The sequence below is a fragment of the Buceros rhinoceros genome, unplaced genomic scaffold (genome assembly GCF_000710305.1).
Source record: "Buceros rhinoceros silvestris isolate BGI_N320 unplaced genomic scaffold, ASM71030v1 scaffold11094, whole genome shotgun sequence".
NCBI classification, from domain to species: domain Eukaryota; kingdom Metazoa; phylum Chordata; class Aves; order Bucerotiformes; family Bucerotidae; genus Buceros; species Buceros rhinoceros.
The window spans coordinates 1-20,276 of NW_010410075.1; the positions used below are offsets into that span (position 1 = coordinate 1).

A 20,276-nucleotide genomic window follows, 5' to 3' on the forward strand; every position below is an offset into this window, starting at 1 on the left:
GACGCGTCCCCCCGGCCCAGCCTGGCCCTGGCCCTGGCCCGGCCTGGTTCCGGTGCGCCGGGGTAGCCCCTTCAGGGAGAGGTGAGCGGCTCTGGGCCGCGGGCGTTACGGACGGCAGTGGTCTTTGTGGCCTCTCCCCGGCGCCCGGCAGGCGGCTGGCATGGGAAATTGTACAGTACGGCCGTCCGAGGGGGTTGCGGTTAGGTCGGTCGTTGTTCCCGCTGGGTCAGGGACGTGATAGACAAGTACAGAACGGACGTGAATTGCGACCGCGAGAGCTGCCCTTTTTGCACTTTTCCCCCGGTGTTTTCTATTGCGTGGTGCGATTTTGATACCCTAAACTGAACAGGGTTTCCGTAGAAACTCGTCGGGATTTAGGGCAGTCCCTTTAGCTGCATGTTTCTGCCCTGCCAGCTGTGCGAACACATCTGTACAAAGGGGTCTGCTGTAAACTGAAGCACTGAAATCATTCTTTCACTTGACTGTTTCACTGCTTCTGCTGCATAGCCCACTGCACTTCCGTGATGTGAATGAATAGGCAAAAGCAGGACAGAAACTTTTTTTTCCCCCTTAGCATATTTTTCTCTCAAACCTCTGTATTACCATTCTCTAGCCACAGTGTAAATTGGTTTCTGCAAGACTAGTATCAAAACATGCCAGCAATGAAACTGAAAACCATACAGTCGTTTCTGAGCTTTAAAACTTCAGCATGTCAGGGTTCTGCAGTTATCACGTGGGGTGTATTTACTATATCTTGGAAGGAACTTGAGCTGTGCTGTTGCCTTAGAGTCATGGGCAACTGGGAGCCTGTAATACATGATGAATTTTGAAAGCATAGCTACTCTTTACGTGATAAAATGATGCTGAAAGTAGCTCATCCCTGAGTTGTAATGCTTTCCTGCTCTAATCTTACCCTAGTGCTAGTCTAACCTCATGAGTAGTCTGAGAGGCTTTTAGAGAGCTAAACCAGAAGAAAATGAACTTGTTTTGCTTTTTGAAGTAACTGATGTGACTCCTCAAACAGGTTGTGATGGAGGAAGATGAAGTTGCAGAGAGCAGCAGAATTATGTGGCAGGGCGTGAGACCATGATTACTTTTCTTGGTGATATCCCTCTTTTGGTTAGTTTGATGTTACACTTAGTCAGATCTGTGCCTTCACTTGAGCTGAAGATTTATGGAGAATTGTAGCAATGAGATATTTATTTGGAGAAACTCTATGAGTGTTTTTTAATTTATCTATTTATTTTCTGGATCAGGTGGAAGCAATGGACGATGACTTTGTGGCTTCCTCCACACCCCCATTCCTCACTGAAAGCTTGGAGATGGCAATGGAAGTGGAGAATGAGAACTCCAGGCCGCCGTGTTTTTCCTGTGCTTTTGACAACCAAAATGGAGGCAGAATCTTCTCTACAGAATCTTATTTAGCAAGTGGGTCTCTTAAGAGGTATGGGGTTTTTTTTAACTCCAGGCCGCCGTGTTTTTCCTGTGCTTTTGACAACCAAAATGGAGGCAGAATCTTCTCTACAGAATCTTATTTAGCAAGTGGGTCTCTTAAGAGGTATGGGGTTTTTTTTGAATTACAGAAAGATGGTTTTTACACTGATGTTTGGTAACAGGGTTTCCAAATCAGTTTGTTCCTCAGCTTTTATGATCCTGAGATCAACTCAGTAGTATACCAAAGTGGTAAGGGCAGTTGTGTTGATACACTGCTTTGAACAGTATTCTAGGTCCACTTCCTATCTTTGTGAACTTATTTAAAATATTGAAAAAAGGACCTGTTACAGGCCTGTAAGAATTCAAAACTGGCCTGTTGGGTAACAGCATTGAAGACCTCTTAAATTTCTGAGGAGGCTGCAGCACTGATTTTTCCCATCATATGCTCTGTTCAGAGCTGACCCTTTCTCCCTTTTTCACATCATAGAATTAAACCTCCTCTGCTCAGCTTTCCCATATTGCTGGGACTATTTTTATGTTTGCACAATTAGTAATGTTTTAACAACCTATACAGGACACTGATTTTCTCCACTTTGAGTAAAATGGGAATTCTGATTTTATTTATTTATTTAGCCAGAAAAAAGGGTAGTCATGGCCTAGTGTTAGTTTAAGTTACAATAATGACTCCACATTTTGTGACTTTTATCAGTTTGCCTGTCTAAAACTGTGCCTTTATCAACATGTTCTATGTAAACATTATTAAATCTATATAAAGGAGCAAATGTATGTTCTAGAATTAGTTATTAGGCATGTAGTATACACTGAGAGAGATTCCAAACAAACACTTACAGTGGAATATTTTATCTAAGGTAGCAGCTGCTTCCCTTAAGGACAGTGTGTATGTTATGTCTCAGCCCCTTTGTAAGGATGAACATGCTTGAAGGCGGTAGTTTGTTAATTTTTATTTGTTTCGCAGATATACTGTGCTCTGTGACTATGTCATGTCTTTATGCTCTTGAAGCTAGGAGTTGTTGTGTTTTATGTACTGTATATTGTATTCCTCTCTTTCTCGGGCACCCCCTTGCCGTGGGGAAGGAGCTTGCGTGCCCTTGTGAGGTTGAGAGCTGTGCTGGTGGTGGTGTGTGCCTCTGCTAGAGTCTCCCAAGCCAGACAGGTCTCAGCTGAAGGGTCAGACACAGTGTGTCCACGGGCAGGATGGGCTCACTAGACTTCGGGCAGCCATCCTAGGAGAAGGACAACTCTGACTCCAAACCCGGGCAGATGGAGCTCGTTTAGCCTTGTAAGGCATCCATCATCTAAGAGAAGGATACTCTAACCAAACCTACGACCCGAGGACTTCGCTGTCACTGTCCAAGCTCGCTAGGCCCTGGCAGATGAACCTCAGGTGTAAAGGGTGGGGCCAGTTCCATGCACACTGCGCCTCGCCTAAAAACTCCACCGTGCAGGACCCAAAGGTTTACTCACATTCGCAAAGCCCTGTAGCAACAGGTGAGGGATGAAATGGCAGGTGAAAAGGTGCAAGACCTTCCGCTATGCTTTTTGCAACTGGACTTGCCTATCCCACATTGGCCTTTTCAGCCATCAGCGCACTTGCAGTAAGCATGGGAAAAACTCTTCCTAAATCTTCGTTCACGAAGCCAAGCCATGATGATTATATTGCTATAAAAGGTATAAACAATCTGTCGTTTGACAGTGCTTCTACTCCTATGTTGCTGATAGTATTGATAAAATATCAGTGGTACGTAGACCAGACTGTATTCTGTAGGTTTACGACTGGGGAATGTATGAACATTGTTTGCTTTGTTTTGCAGGGTTTTGCTGAGACTAGATCCTTCTCCAAATGACTATGAAGATGATGTAGTGGATATGTTTGGCTTTCAGTGGGTTACGGAAATGGCATTAGTTGAATCTTGTGGACTTCTCTTTGGATTACTTAGGTATGATAACATCAGTGTATTTTATAATGAATCCACTTATTTAATTATACCCACCTTAAGGATGTAAGGAACTTTTCAAGTTTTTGATTGTAAAATCGTAAAAAACTGTGGGTTATGCAATGAATCCAGAAAGATTATGCTGTCTAACACTCCAGTAAGTGATGGATGACACAGATGGAATTATGTGAATAAGTAAATTTTGTGTTGCAGATTTTTACTATTATGTGACTTAATAAGTTTCTAAGTGTGGTGCATATCTTAGCCATCACCAGATAAAAATCAGTAAGTATAGTTATTATAACAGTGTTGTGAATAGAAGGCTCTAGCTTCAGAATATATGAATAAACTATAAGATTTTCTTCAATTAGATTGTGCTCCCCCTATAATTAAAGTTGTCTTTTGACAATTTTAAGTCCCTTTTTTGTGCATAAAGAGAAGTAGAGGTTAAAAATCAAATACTTTAAGTGCTAGATGCAGCACTTTCTTCAATTGTTTGGATTAGTATAGCTTCAGCAATCTCTTCAGGTACAGTTACTCAGTGTTTGAGTAACTCAGTGTAGATGTTTAATCTGGTCAATGCAAATACACAGATCACCGATAATCCTCTTTGCTACTGATAATCCACAGGATGTACAGCACGTACAGAAAGTGGATGGGAGAGGATCTTTTGTATGATTCCACAAATATTTCTGATGTATTCCATCGTTCCTTTGATTGTAGTGGATTCTTCCAACCCTTTAGGGCATGACCAAGGGCGTGATGTGAAACATCATTAATAGCATCTTGTTTATTGAAACATGAGGGCATAGATGGCAGGAAGTATATTAAAACCAGTATTATTTAGCTTTGCTTGTTTGATGCAAGCTGTGACTTTTTTTTTTTTAAATAAAAATTAAAAATCTGTTAATGAAGGAGATAGACTAACTTAGTTGAAAGAAACACAGTACCCCTTTCAGCAGTTAGTCTGATCCATTATTAGAATAAAATCACTAGGCAGTGAGACAGCAATGTAGTTGATCTGATGAATAAAATAATTTTTTTCCATAATATAAACTTCTCTGTAATTGTAATAGAGATGAACATACGGCATGATAATTTTTATGTGTTTTTTAAGTTATTCAAGCTATAGGTGTTTTAAAACCTACTGAACTGGTAGGAATAATGGATTTCATCCAACTCTTTGCTGTGAGAGTTTGGTTGCTAAGCTCTCTTTTGGTCTGACAAGTCCCTCTGCGAAGATGTTCTCTCTTTCAGTTCATTTGTTCGGTCATAAAATGAAACACTTTCATGTATAGACCTGTTAACAACTGAAAGTAGGAAAACTCCTTCTTCCATTGCAGAGGTTATATGTGTTAAATACGAGTTATAATGATTCTTGAGGATAAGGTGGCTTTAAATAGCTCAATTTATGCAGTACAGATAGTATCTATGCTTAGAGAAATCTAGCTTTTTTAATGTATTTGTAAAAATTAAAGATTGTTATTTAATATTTTTGCATATTAAATAATAATATTAAGCAACAGAACTCCAAGTTGAAAATATTAATTGCACAATTAGAAGAATTCTTCACTGGTTTTTATGATTAAAGATGTGTGAGTCAAAGTGAGTAAAAGCAATGTAACCACTCAAGTGGGTATACCAAGACAATATAACTTTCATTGTTTAATAAACAGAAGTACCAGTTTAGCTGTCAGAAAATTTATTTGCAAATCAAATGATTTGATGATTAAAAAACGTGAGAATTAATCTCTCAGGTATAAATTGAAAGTAAAATGACTTATTTAACTGATAATATTTTTGTTATGCATCTCATGCGTAGTTTGTGCTTTTATTTTATCAGCCCACTGTATTCAATCTTTTGTCAATTCAGAGAGCTGGGTTTTTTTGGGTTTGGCGGGGGGCTTGTTTATTTTTTGTTTGTCTCTGTTTCTCTCCTCTGTGTGGCTCCTTTCTGACATTCTCTCTAACCTTCAGCCTCAACAATCCTCTGTCATAAAGTCCTACTTGCTTTAGACTTTCTTTTTTTCTACATGGTTGAAATACTTGAAATTCAGATATCCTGCAGTAATTCAGCTTTGATTAAAAAAAAAAAAAGCAGAAAGAACCCCACAACCCACCTAAATGGCTGAATGGCATGATTTTATCCAAGGAAGAGCTAAGGGAGATAATTTTAATGTGAACCTGCCCTTTGATACGCAGGTTACAACCTGGATTTTGGATCCTTGTGGGCACTTCCTAGATGACATTTTCTTTTCATAAGAACATCTGGGTTTGATCCAAGTGTCCTGTGTTTTAACCCTTCAGTGGTTGCTGCTTTGACTGTATAAGAAATGAGGCAGAGAGCTCTTTCTCAATTTATGCAGCGTTTTCTTTCAGAAGTCTGTCTTAGTGGTGGTTTTTGTGTAATCAGTTTAGTATCGCGTTATCTCTATGGAGATTATACTTGAAGACCACTTGAAAATAATAGTCATTGCAGAATACGGCTAAGTATTTACCTACGTTACAGCTTTTTAAAATTTTAATTTGCAATGGCAATTAACAGCTTCTTTAAAAATGCCCTCTTCACTCCAAAACTGAACTGAGTTACTCTGCTATAGTTGTTGCTGTTTATCTTTTGTGCACAAGTTAAGGAGCAGATCACCCTAAGCAGGAAGCTGGAAAAGATACTGACAGAATTTAGTAGTGCTCATTCTCAATTAACTTAGTGCATACTTTACTTTATACTTAGTGTATACTTTAGTGCATACTTTATATTAGTTTAGTATATACTGAGTGTATGCCATTAGGGCTAACTTCCAGGTTAACTCTGTGGTCAATTATGAATTTGAGTTGTGCTTGTGGACAGATCACTTTCAGGGAGTCTCCTTCAGGGTTTTGTGTGTGTGTTTGCTTTTTTCTGCCTCTGATACTTAGCTAATTTTGTATTTATTGTTACCGTATTTAATATTTTAAAAACAATCAATAATTCTATCCATCGTCATGCCTTCACACTTGTGTCTGTTGCCTTCCACTAATACTCTTTACTAAGTTACATTTCTGTAAGCTTTTTCAGAAATACAAAGCAAGAAGCACCTCTTATCTCTCTCTGTTCTATTTCGACCCTACTAAAACATAGTTGAACTACTTTTACCTATGTAAAGACCATAAACCTTTTTATTCTTTTAATTAGGCAACAGATATACAGACTGGAAAACCTAGTACAAATGAGTTCATCTGATTTTGGTAAGTTTAACACATTTAATTTGATGTTGAGATAGGTATCTGATTATCTTTTCATTATAGAAGTGTATTATCACAGATAACACTTGTGCTTTGACTCGTGACTGAGGGCTTATGGAGTGTGCTGCAGGACAGCGTATAACAGGTATAAACCTGCAGTAAGGGTACAAATATAGGCAACCAAGAGATGTGAGGAAGTGTGGAAATAGATGGTGGGTCAATCTGGAACTAGATCTGCCTGTATAGTAGGTGCACAGCTCTATCCTGACCTCAGTGTCCTTATTGGAGAATTTTGCATTGATTTGATGTGAGTTAAGCTGTCACCCCTAAGGCAGAATTTGGCAAATCTATTCACTCGTTTAATTAAAAATGGAAAGCTGCATCAAAACTCACAGTAGTATTTTAGTTACAGAGGTAGTGGGTTGGGACTTTCTTCAATGCTCTCTTGGCTTACAGTTAAACAAGTTAGTTATATTTGCTTGGTTTAGAGTTATTTACAAATTTAATTTATCTTTGCAGCGGGATCAATGAAATGGGATCACTATGAAATGTTTTGTTTCAATTAAATACTGAGGCATGAGAAGCAGTGTGTTTCTGAAGGATTATTGCAGCCTTGGGCTTATTTTAAGTTTGAAAACTGAATTACTTAGCAAGTTGAAGTTCAGTAATTACTCAAAAATAGACTGTCTGTAGAATCTTCTCATTACAGATAAATTGCTAGTGTTCTAAGAGTACGAGTGAATATTTTTACACATAATTGTTTTGGGTTGATACTGTCATGCTCTGCCATTGAAATCATTGGTATGAATTTATCATCAAGTGTCTTTAAGTTTTTGTTGATTGTATCTTAAAAGTCTAATTTTGCTGACATTTAATACATAAGTGGAAATAACCTTATTTTAAATTATATTTGAACTTTTATATTGTGGCTAGACACCAAGAAACTGCTCTGTAGTTCTTTTCCCCTTAAGTTTAAGCATCTGCTTTGTTCTTTTCTCTGTATCCTCTCTTTCCTCATGCCAAATAAAATAACTAACTGTTGAATTTTATGCTTTATACCAGGCTTTCTTTGTGTCTTCGAGTAGGTCACTGATAAGTTTCTGAATCAGTTCCCCCTTTATACAAGCAGGCTAGTAGTAGGGGGGTGTTGTGAGGATTAAAATATTTAAAATCATTAGGCATTGTGTCTTAGATAAATGCACTGTTGCCACCGTTTTAAAACCCCAGTTTAGAGTTTTAGTTCAGTAAGTCTTTGTTGTCCATATATGTTTATACAGGTATCAATATAGTACATTTAACTTCCTATCAGTCTTAATGAGCTTAGGAGACTTGGTACTGAGAACTGTTGAGAACTGTGTGATGGTGTGGAAGCCATATAAAATCTTTTCTTATGCTCTGCATTGTTTTGTCTTTTTGAAAATGCCTGATCCGTTCTTAACATTCTACTGTTCCTGTTCTGTTCCCCTTATTTCATTGCTTAATGGTTTATGACAGTATGCAAAAGATTTTGTAGTGAAATACTGTAATATAAAGTTTTGCTTAAAGAGAAGTTCTTAGAACTTAACATAAAATATTTGTTATTGCTACAAAGCAGCTATACCATCTATTAATAATTCACTTAGAGTGATTTGAGCCCCTCAACCTCTGGTTCATTGCCATGGTAGATCCTATCTGTGGCTGCTTAGGTGGTGGTGGTATGTTGTGTACTGGAATTTTATGGTAATTGTACCAGTTATCTTGCTTTAGGTAAGTGCTCAGTGAGTGTTGTTGCTCAAAAGATGTTGAGGTAGGCTTATATGCACAAAACTTAATTTATGGGGTCTGTAACAAGTGGCATATGTGAACTTCAGGGTCACCTGGCAGAGATGGCAGAAGCAAAGGGGAGAGAGAGCAAGAAAAGGAATGAGAAGACTCCCCAGTGGCCAGCTGGGGAGAGGAGCAAGGGAGCTGCCTTTCCTTGGTCTGGCAGTCCTGTGCAGCAGATGTCAAAAGAGTTTTTGCCATGCATTTTCTCTAGTGAGAATGACATCGGGGCCTGCTGAGGCACCTCATTTGCTGTTCCCATTTATGATGCTCTTAACAGTGATTGGCAGGTGCTTAATCAGGTACAGATGTTGCAGGCTGACTGATGGTTAAGCACTTGTGTGTGTGTGTGTGTATATACACACACATGCTGTTGGGCAGTAGTTATGGGGTAATTAAACGAGTGTATCTGCTTTGTTATGCACTACGTTTAATTGTTCTCTAATATTAACTGAAAGCTACAAGACAAGATGGGGGAAAAAATAAGGAGTGGTTCTCACACCAATGGCAATAGCTTCCAATGAATCTCTACTGCAATGATGGTGTTTGAGCTTGCAGGTGCAAGATAAGGGTAACACCCTGAGAACAGCTTCAGGGAGCAAAGGAAGGGAGACACATAGCTGCAATAAATGACTGAAAGAATATAGAGCTGCAAGTGAAAGGCAGGAGGATTGCGAATGGACAACTCTCTTAGCATGACCCATCTTAAGGCACTGTGCAACAATGCGATGCTTCCTGGGAAGAAAAGTTACAAAGCATGTTTCCAAATAAGTTCCCCTCAGCTTAAGTCTCTGAAGAAAAAAGGATGCTGAGAAATTGTTTCATTCTTGTCTTTTCTCAATGTGTCTTGGAAGCAGACAGGGAGTAGGGCAGTAGGGTTGAATGATTTCTTCCAGCACTGATTGCTTGCCTCTGCCACCTTTCCTGAGGAACTGAATGCCACCTTTTCCCACTGTACCTGGATATGTGCCTGAGGTGGTAAGATAAAGAATGGATCCCTCTGGCAAGATAACATTTAGAAGTGGGTGTTTACCACCAGCCACCTCCCAGGCTGTCCTCAGAGTAGGGTGGCTTTCCAGTGGTATGATTTAATTACTGTGGAGAATGCATTTGTAACATGAGTCACAGTGTGAGCACATCTGCTTTGAGCTCTTCATCTCTTTCCTCAGGTCAAGCTGCAAACTTGCACTCTGAAGCAGAGGGCATCAGGCGTCAGTGTATTGAGTTTTTGCATTATGTGAAAGTTTTCATCTTCAGGTGAGATTTGCCCACAATTTACCAACTTATGTACTGAGCTTTGTGCAGCTGCTGCTTTTCCATTTTCTCATTGTGTGTCTGTATATGTGTGCTCAGGTATCTGGAACCCCCTAAAATGGAAAATGATGGAATCCTCCATCCATATGAAGAACTAGAAGCACAGTTGCCATCAGTGTTGGTGGAAGAGCTTCATGGTTTGACCATGCACATTGGTCACCTTTGTGAACTCCCTAGTAGTGTCCTGGCAGCGTTTACTATTCAACATCAGGCAAAGGTTAATGTCTTTTATAATTTTAAATTCTTTTGGCATGACAGTACAAATTCAACTTCAGTATGTTTTGGCTCAATAAGAATTAATCTTTCTTTAGACTGAAGCTGAAGTTATGTGTTATGTTTTGTGGGTTTTTTTTCTTTAATCAACAAAGCGCCAACCCATACTTGGCAAACAGAACTAATAAGCTCAGGATTTTCTGTTGTTGTTTTGTTTTATTTATTTGTATTTATGTTTTATAACTTTTAGAATGGTAGTACCAATTACAGGTAGATAAGTAGACTTGAATTAGCATAGTGTGTTTTAAAAATTCCTTGTTTTTTGTTCTTACCAGAGGTTAGGATTTCTGAGCTTCTCAGTAGGGAGGGCCTTTTTAAGAATTGCATTCTGAAATTTGACTCAAAATAGGAGAAAATCATGCATGTAAAGAAGAAATGTGCGGACATGGAAGTAAGCACTGCAACATTAAACACTAGTGAAGTATACACTGTTAAGATTTGTGCGTACATATAGTAATTAATGCTTTCAAATCTTTTAGAAAGAGAAAAGGAATTTCAGTATCTAAACTAGTTGTCTAAACTAGCACGTGGGGAGGAATGATCCACTGAGAAGCAGTGTTTTGAATCTTTCTGTTCATTTAGCTTGTCAGTAGGGCCGCTGTTGAGCTGATAAACAGTAATTTCAAGTAAACTTTAAGGAAGAAAATATTGAAACTTTGGAATTACTTTTAAGAGCACACTTTGCTTTAGCAGTTTGTGTGCTACCTAATACTTTTCTGGAAGGGAAAGGATAACTAAGGGTGTTCTGTCAAGCTTGAATCAAGACATTGTGTTTAAGTTGTTTAGATCAAATTAAAGATTTCACAAACATCCGCTACAGACAGTATTAATTGTAATTAAGGTTTTTTGTTTGTTTTATGTTTTCTTTGAATGGCATGTTTGTATGTTATGGTGTATTTGATCATAGATATCCATAATGTTCACTGCAGGCAAAACGTATGCCCATCTTCATGTGTCTTAGTACTGTATCCAGAATTAACTAAAAAAATGTTGAATAAATGTGCGTATTTCCAATCACAGGTCTTTCCCCCATCATGGCACTTGCTACATCTCCACTTGGATATTAATTGGCTAGTACTGGAAGTTCTTCATTTACTGGGTGAAAAAATGATGAGTAAGTTTGCAGGTTTTTTCTTGAATTTATTCTCGTACATATGACTTACCTAGATTTCTCATGTTAATTTGTCTAGAATCATTTACTATTTTTGGTAGTTTTTAAGCATAGCTGTATTTAATGGGTTAAACTCAGATATGGTGAAGGCAGGTTCTTTGTGAATCTTCGTGTAGCTGAAATGAAATGAAATAGTATTAGGAATTTGTGCTATGAGTACTTGACCATGGCTACAAAGTTTGTTCTCAGCTGATGCCTACAAGTCGTTACATATTTAATAACAATACACTTTTTGGCATTGTGAATAAAAACGCATTTGCAGAGATCCAGAATGCATAACAGTGAACAGCAGTTTGATGAAAACAGTGTAGGAGAAGTGTCCAAGGATGGACCAGAACAAAGAATCTCAGAACAAAGAATTTGTGTTGTTAAGCATATGTGACACTAAGAAAATGCCAGTCAAAAGAAGAAGCCTCAGTCAGAGGAGCTTGTAAAAGTTCAGCAAGAAAAGGGCAAGGCAATACCTTTTTTCCATTTTCCGTTCTGGCAAAAGGTGTATTGATAAGAGTAAGCTCTTCATAGAAGGTAGATAAAAAAAGGTCATAGAATACAATTGAAGAATCCAAGTTCAAAGTGGTTCAGTTTGCTGAAGAATTGTTAAAAAACAGAAGAGAACTTTTTTTGCTTTGTGAGAATGATATCTATTGTTCATGTCCATGCTAGCATAATAAATCATAAAAATATATTTGATATATTTTCTTCTATAACCATTGTGTCACTACAACCAAACCTCTTTCCGCGCCCCACCTCCCCCCGGTTATTATTCTAAATTACTAATACAAGCTCCGTATAGGAATTGCAACAGTTGGAATAACATTAAGGTCTAGAAAGAATGCACTGTGCATTTAGCCCAGGTAACTGGCTGTGAATCTGAAGGCGTCGGATTAGCTTTTGCCTGGGCGCTGTCACAACAGTCTTGGAGGTCTAGAAAGAATGCACTGCGCATTTAGCCCAGGTAACTGGCTCTGAATCTGAAGGCGTCGATTAGCTTTTGCCTGGGCGCTGTCACAACAGTCTTGCCCAGATTAATGCATCTTCACTGTTTCTGCATGTCTGTGTTACTGGATAATGTGTGGGTTGGCTTTTTGTTCTGTAATTCTGAGTTGCTTTTGTGATCCATTGAGGGGAAGGCGTCGGATTAGCTTTTGCCTGGGCGCTGTCACAACAGTCTTGCCCAGATTAATGCATCTTCACTGTTTCTGCATGTCTGTGTTACTGGATAATGTGTGGGTTGGCTTTTTGTTCTGTAATTCTGAGTTGCTTTTGTGATCCATTGAGGGATATACTGTTTTGGGGCTTTTGGGGGAAATGATATGGAAACTGTTGGAGACAATTTATTGTCCAGAACTCTGTTTTATTCCTAGATATAGTTCTGAGTAATAATTCACTAATCCATTTTCATAAGAGAAATCTCGTGCTTTTAACAACATAATTTACTAGTCAAGACAGTAGTATCTCTGCATTTATTATCTTGTGTTGTATTCCTGTGTGCCTTGTAGAATTTTGTAGGTTTTCATCTCATTCTGTAAAGTATGCTGAGTAGAAACTTCACACTGCTGAGACCAATAGCAGGGTGGTGCATTCAGGGCTTCACCCTGCATTTCCAAGAATAAAATACAGGCGACGTATCTCCTGTACCACTGATGTCAAGGGAGTTGTACTGTTGAAAAGCTTGTGGGATGAGATCTTACAGCCTCTTAACTACCATTTTATCGGTGTTAATGTCTACAAATGCTCAAGTTGGAATGTGATCATGCCAGCTTTCTGCATCAACACATCCAAAGGAAAGTGTTAGACCTCTCCAGAATTGTTTGTCATCAACTTGCATGTCTGCAAAATATGTCATGATTTCAGAACATGCGCACTGGCATGTGACAGAAGAACTTGCAGATAAATAAATCTTTATTCCACTGCAAAAACTATGCCAATAAAAGGCTGTGAAGTGCCAAACTATTTTACTGTCAACCAGAATAATAATGGACTTCAGTGTAATAATGAAGGGACTAGCTTGAACTTATAACGGATGAACTTTCTCAAATGAGTTTGTAAATTAAAGTTACATACAGCTCAATAGAATATAGAATAGAAAAAAAAAAAAAACTTGTCTGTCTTGTATTCCTACAGCCAAACCCAGGCCTAAGTAGATCTAATTTTCTTTTTGTTTTAGGACAAGTTGTATATGCTCATCATTTCATAAATCTAACCGGAGAGAATTTAACCAGTATCAGTTTATTTGAAACACACTGTGGAAATCTTATATCTGACTTAATAACCTTGTCCATCAATAAGTATATAAAGGTAACTTGTTTTTTCTTTGTATAGGACACAGAGAGTTAGAGGGTTGTATTGGGAACCATATGAGTTAGATGTGCACAGATAACTTCTTACTGCTAAGTTTTAAATGTTATGTATGGATTTATATCTCCATGTTTTAAAGAGTGTTATTTGTTAGGAGCTCAAATTGCGTTATATTTATTCATGACCATCTGGCAGCTGAGTGAGAGAGTAATATTGAAATGCACTGTGTACAGAGCAGAAGTGAGTGCCACATTTCCGAAGTTCAGTGTTCCAGGTTTAGAGCCAAACATGGCACAGTCTAAAAGGGTTTAGAGCTATAGATGAAAAAAAAAAAAATCTTTTCAAACTCTCCCAACAGGAACAAAAAGTGAATAACTGTAATCCTGGCAGTAAGCTAACTGGACACTTGCAGAATGTCATTTTACAGTTTGTTGTTGTACTGCTCCTATTTCTGCAACCTCATTTTTCTGTTACAGTGCTTTTACATTTGTCATGGGAAAACTTGTCCTTTTTCTTTTCTTCTATAGCTGCAGTGTTTTTTCCTCACTTGCTTTGAGCACTCCAAAGCTAGAAAGTCTTAATAGCTTCATATAGCAGCTAGTAAAAGAGCTACATAATCTTCTTTGACTGTGTCATTGTGAAACCTGCTTTAGATGGGCATGTACGATCCATGAGAGCAGGACTGAACTCTGGGAGTGAGTAGCAGTGACCACTGTATAATTTATGTTTTCCTAGTACAAAGACATGAAAAATTGTGTCTCCTTTCTTTCATATTACTGTTTGGGTGGGGTGGGGAGGGGCAATGGCCCTACTAGCATTTGAAAACTGTTCTTTTGAACTATCTTTCCGTAGAGAACTCTTACCTTCCAGAATCAGTTTTATCTATTATATTGTCAGATAATACCACATCTACCTCCCCCATCAAAAGACAAAGAGATGAGAGCAATTTTTTAAAAGGAAGATTCAAATAGTATCTGTTGACCATTGTACTTGATGGTAGTCATTAAAACGCAAGATGTTAAAATGACAGATTCATCCTACTTCCACAGAGCTACATCACAAAGAGAGAAGATTGTTTTGCCACCGCTTTTTTCTTCAGATCTCTCTAGGCTTGGGCTGCACAGCTTGAACTAGTTCTGTTTGAGATTCATGTCTGAAGTGGAGCTTGGACTTGAGCTGGATAACGCCTCTTCAGCTGGTGCATTCTCTACTAGCATGCATTCATTGCTATAGTCTAGTAATGGAAATAACATCCCTCAAAGTTGTTGAAAACACAACTGATACCCATAATAGATGACACTGACAGCTTATCGCTAAAATATGTCATTAAGCTTTTGGCTGAATATATTCAGAAGTGCAGCTCTTAACATTTGTGGATATACTTGGAAGGAGATACATAAGCTCTTATCCTTCAGACTCATATTTTCATAGCTCTTCCTTGGGCAGCTTTGATATCAAGACACTTAACTTGGATCATGTACTGAGCCCACTGTGCTCTGAGATACATATGGCAGAGAAATATATATCCTCGGATATCTAATTTCTGTTTTCAGCAGCACATCTCTGGCACCAGAGTTCCGTTGTCCCAATAATACCACAGTTTGAGGTTATAAGTATCCTTACCAAGACACTGAGTTCAGGGTGTTGCAAGAGGAAATCCAGGCTATCTCTGAAGAAAACAATGTCTTGGTAATCCTCAGTCTAACCAATACCTGTATGGTGTCTTGCCTTGATACTACTAGCCAGACTCTATCATGGACGGATACTGCACATCTGCAGAAGAGATTCTGTTACCTTGTAGAAGAGCACAGTAGTAGATGCAAGTAGTAGGTGAAGAAGTCTAGTTGCTCTAACAACAGATACTCCCTGTGAAAGGCCTGTAAATCTCACTTGTGAGATAGTTTGTGTACCTAATACTTCCATGAAGTCCTCAAGTGTTATAATGCTTCTCTAACAAGTAAACTGTTCCTTTCCGAGAAGAATTTTTGAGGCACTTCAGTTTTGGGTAGTAGTAGCTAAATAATGAAATTTTCAATAGACTTCATTGTCACACTGATGTTTATTCTCGAGAGAGTATTTATGTAAGATTAATTCAGGTTGTTGAGAGATTTCCGTAATGGATCTTTAACTAAAAACATGAGGAGGCACAGGCACGTGAAAAACTCTTCACATCCATATTCACATGTGGAATGTGAATAATAGAATTATTTTAAATATTTCAGTCTTGACCTCTTTATGTTCTTAAATCAATTGTCAGGGTCCACCCTGGCGCTTTCGTAGGGTAAGCGGGATTCTTTATAGAGAGAAAAACAAATTATGTGTCATGCTTATAGACACATATAAATTCATATTTATCATTAAGCATTCAATATTTAAATCTGATTTGGAGCTGTTTAAAAACAGTTGTTTAAAATGTATTATTCTAAAGGTGGATGATAAAGTTTATATCCTTACAGAACATTATACAAATTTGAAACTATTGGTACTATAATTGTTCTTCCAGCTGTGACAGGTTTTTAGTCACTCACTCCTGCTTCTGTAACGTCTCTTAATTTTTATTTTACACTGTTAGGTTTCCAAGATCAGAAATTATTTTAAGTACCAGTGTGATTCAAGAATAGTTGTGCATGACTGGATCAGGAAGAGGATGAGGATATAAAAACTGAGGATTGATTTTTATCAGATCTATATGTCTAAGGGTTAGTTGGCTAAACTAGTCACCCCAGGTTCTTTTTATTGTCAGGGAAGGATAGCAACAGTTCTTTCTCCTGCAGTGAGCTAGATGAACTAGTCTCTCTAGGTGCCCATTCCCCTCTATTTGCTTTAGAGGGTGTAGGTTGATTATTCAGATTTGGGCTGCTCGTTGTTTAGAAATAAACTGAGTCTGAACTGCTTTGCCTTGCCTCTTTTCATTTCTGCCATTGTGTCCTTGCTGTGAAGGTAAAATGTACTGAATTATGCTATTTAAGCAAAGCTTTTCTCACTGTTTTTACCACATCTGAATACAGTTCAGTGGATGCATAGGTCCTATGACAGAGTGAGTAAAGTTTTGTCTATACTATGATTATTTCAAATACCGTGCTGGTAGGTCTTAAAAACATTAAAGCATACAGCGAATTTTTATGTATTTAACACTTCCTTTTGCTGTTTTGTTTCACAATTCAGGGAATGTAAAACTGAAAGATGAATCACAAGAACGACTGCTTTGCATTTGAAATGCATCAGTCTGAGTGAATTTTGTTAAATATGAAATAGTAATCAAATAGCGTACATGACTTGAAATATGCTGTTTTCTGGATATTAAAAGAATGCCTTGCAGTAAATTTACCGAAAAGCAGATTTTGTGAAATGTTGTGGGAACATTAACATCCTCGTGCCAACAGAAACATATTTACTAGCATTATGGCAAGTCATTAAGGATTTTTCAGTTAAAAATAGCAATAATAGCTATTAAATAATTTGAAATCTTTCTGTTATCTTTCCAAGAAAAGAAAATCTCATCAATCATTTTTCTCTTTTCCTTGTCAGGTGATGAATCAGTATTTATTGCAATTCCTTTTCATTTGAGCCTTAGAATCCCATTTTAATTTGATTAAATGATGTTTGAAAGTGACTCAGAAGAAACTAAGAATTAGCACAACCTCAACCTGCAACTTAAGCAGAATTATGACACAGTCTTTGTTGTATGAGAAATATATTTTGGATGTTTATGAAATAAATGCACTTTCCAATATGTAATTTTAACTATATAATCTAACTGAAAAAACAAAGCCAGAGGAAATATTGATACGTAAGATGCAATTTCAAAAAATGACTCTTTTCTGAATAATTGTATTGCATATTCTCTTTCAGGTGAGACCTTCTGAGGCTCTTACTAGTCATCACTATCCCTGTACCTGCATTAAAGAATTCTGGGTTCTACTTATTCAGCTGCTGGACCACAGAAACAAAGGGTCTCACACAGAGGTAATGGAAGATCACTGTCACATGCGTGTGCATGTTATATATGCAGTGCAGTTGCCAAATGTTCACAGATTGCCATGAAAGCACCAGTTCATATATCTGATAATAGAATGATTCATCTTCAGGTGTTAGAAATATGGCTACAGTTAGACCAATCATCCATCTAGCCCATGTTTCTGTCTTTGATACCCATAACTGCCTACACAAGAATAACCTGGTTTTTGGTTTTGAAACTTGTAGTTGCTGAATTCACTGGATGCCCCCTTATACTGTTATTGGAAGAGCGAATCACTACCTGTTCATCTTCCTTATACTGATAAGACTTTATATGTCTCTTCAGGTTTTTTTCTGATTATCTCCTTCCTTCTACCTTTTGTAGGCTTCTACTAATGGTGAACTTTGTCACTCTTCTCTGAACTTTTTTCCATACTACTACATCCTATTCGGAATGGCAAAGTACCAGGATTTCACACAGGATTCCAAATACGGATTAGGTGGCCACATGATTTTATACATTGCATAGTGATGTTTTCTGTTTTGTTCTTTTCCTTTGCTATTACTTTCTAGTGTTTTGATTTTTCTTTACTGCTGGTTAGGATTGAGCTATGTTTCTCTGAATGAATATTCAGAAGTATCAAAATTTTGAAAATTTTCTGAAATAATCTTTATAAAACCCAAAGCTGCTGTCTGCACAATGAGTACTGTTCATGTGGCACACAATTAACTGAACCTCAGTTTGCTGTCTTTCAGACTGATTGTCTACCATCTACTGCTATGTTTCTCTTGGTTAGTCTGGCACTAAAAGTTTTTCAAAAAATCTTCATTTTTGAAGTCTTCATTAAAAAGTCTAATCTCTCTCATATGAATGGTGGTGCACCGTCCTGTCTGCCCACTGTCATTCTATCAGCTTGTAGTTTTGCCTGTGAATTATCAGACCATGTTCTTCCTTGTATCCAAAGCTTGTCCTTTCATGTTGCTTTCTACTGGCATGTGAGAGTGAACATTCCAAATTAGCTCCAGGTTTTCTCTGGTAATAGGGAGCACTGTATTTTGCTATTTTCTTTAAATCACTGTCATCTTGCTTGTTCTCTGTAAAAGCATATTAATGAATAGGACATTATCATAGAGAAAATTGTTAACGTAGGCTTTGTTTTGCATTTTCTACAGTGCTTCTGGAGCTTGGTGAGCAAAACTCTGAATAATATCTTTGAAAGGCCGACTAATTCTGAAACGATGTCTGGTTTTGAAACAATTCAGTGTAAAGACCCATTGAGTTTTAGTTGGTGGATTGTTACTCATCTGGCATCGCTCTACCAGTTTGACCGCAATGGAAATATAGATGAAAAGGTGGATATGCTTTTTTCTAAATACCTAGAAGTTACTATAATTTATTTATGTTTTTAACTTTGCTTGATTATTTTTTGTTGACAGAAGACAGTTTATGTTTTAATACACGAATTTTCATAATCTTTAAAAAAAAAAGTTCTTTAAGGTTGAATGGTGGTGTTCATGTGTGCTTTATACAAGTCAGTAAATGTTTCAGGAGCCTCTGACGTACTCATGTTATATATCAGGTATTCAGTAGATCGCTGTACTAAGAAAACCTGAAATATCCCAGCTAGTTAATAGCACGTATACTTAATGATGTAGCATATGTTTTAAGACTGTCAGCCAGCAGCATAAATGCTTCACGAGGTTTGTTGTTTTAGGAACTGAACACATTAGAGTGTACAGAATGAAGTATAGACCTCAAACATTGGCTGTATAATGGTTAATGCCACTTTTTTTTAAAGGGTTAGTTCTGTTCTGCATAAGTTCCAATCTGTCTAATCCCTTTGCATCACAGCAGTGGCATGATGAGGTGCGTATATATTCATGTATACAGCTTAATTTTCTGTGTTGGTGTGGTACCAATGGATGCTGTGTACGAACTGTTGAATTCAAGCTTCACTCTAGGAAGTTCTGGCAGTAAGTTGCAAGACATTTGCTTTTAGAAGATGACCTTAGATTTTCCTACTGTCTAGAACAGGCTAGTCCCCAGTTAATGACGCTCTTGTCTGTGAATCTCACTGTGGCAGACTTGACGTTACCATGCATTCTGCAAGGGCCCTGGATGAGACCTGCCCATGCCATTCCTGTGCCTGTAAGATGTATGTAGGGCTGTGCTTGCAGTCCTGGAGTTACGTAAACCCTGACCCTTCTTTCAGTCTCTTACTCTGAGATTCCTCCTGCCTAATTTTAAGTTTCTAATCATTAATAGGGAAGGAAATAGGCACTTGCTGAGACAATTCATCCATTTTGAGAGGTATGAAAGCTGTCAGTTTTCCCATAATTGACTATAGAAGGAGCTGACTAGAAGCCAAAGAGATAGCTGAAGACCCAGAAATCTAATTTTTTTGTGGGCCTTTTTTGTCTGATAGTGATTTTGGCACTGGGAAGAATGAGGTCATGCCATCTTCTTTCATCTATCCTTCTGTTATTTTATCTTTTTCCTCATCGTAGTTGTTTTTTGGGAGTTCTTTTGGGGATTTTTTTTTACATTTCAGCTGGATTGTTTATATTCCCTGGCTTGCCAAGCATCAGCTATATATGGATTCTTCCACAAATTGGGATTAATTGCCCTTTCTTGCAAAGTGTCTTTTATTATTGTCACCGGTTTGGCCGAGGTAAAACACCAAGATCCAGTAACTATAATACCTTCCCTATCCCACCAGAGATAGGGGAAGGGAGAAAAAGAATTAGTGAGACCTCGAATATACTTTTTGGAAAAAACTGAAGCAAACTTTATTAACACTACAAACCAGTGTGTGTGTATATATATATAAAGGCAAACCAGTAGGATA

At 37.8% G+C, this 20,276-nt stretch overlaps 1 protein-coding gene across 1 annotated transcript; it reads left to right on the forward strand.

The window, feature by feature from the left end:
• Positions 1-1,256: 1,256 nt before the first annotated feature.
• Positions 1,257-18,837, forward strand: LOC104492862 (protein MMS22-like; the record flags this gene model as incomplete). The annotated part of the gene is made up of 9 exons (XM_010135465.1): positions 1,257-1,444; positions 3,267-3,392; positions 6,562-6,614; positions 9,584-9,671; positions 9,768-9,945; positions 11,022-11,115; positions 13,340-13,470; positions 17,323-17,436; positions 18,601-18,837. Coding segments are annotated over 9 exons (1,209 nt in total), but the record flags the coding sequence as incomplete, so codon positions are not given.
• Between the last annotated feature and the right edge of the window lie 1,439 nt (positions 18,838-20,276).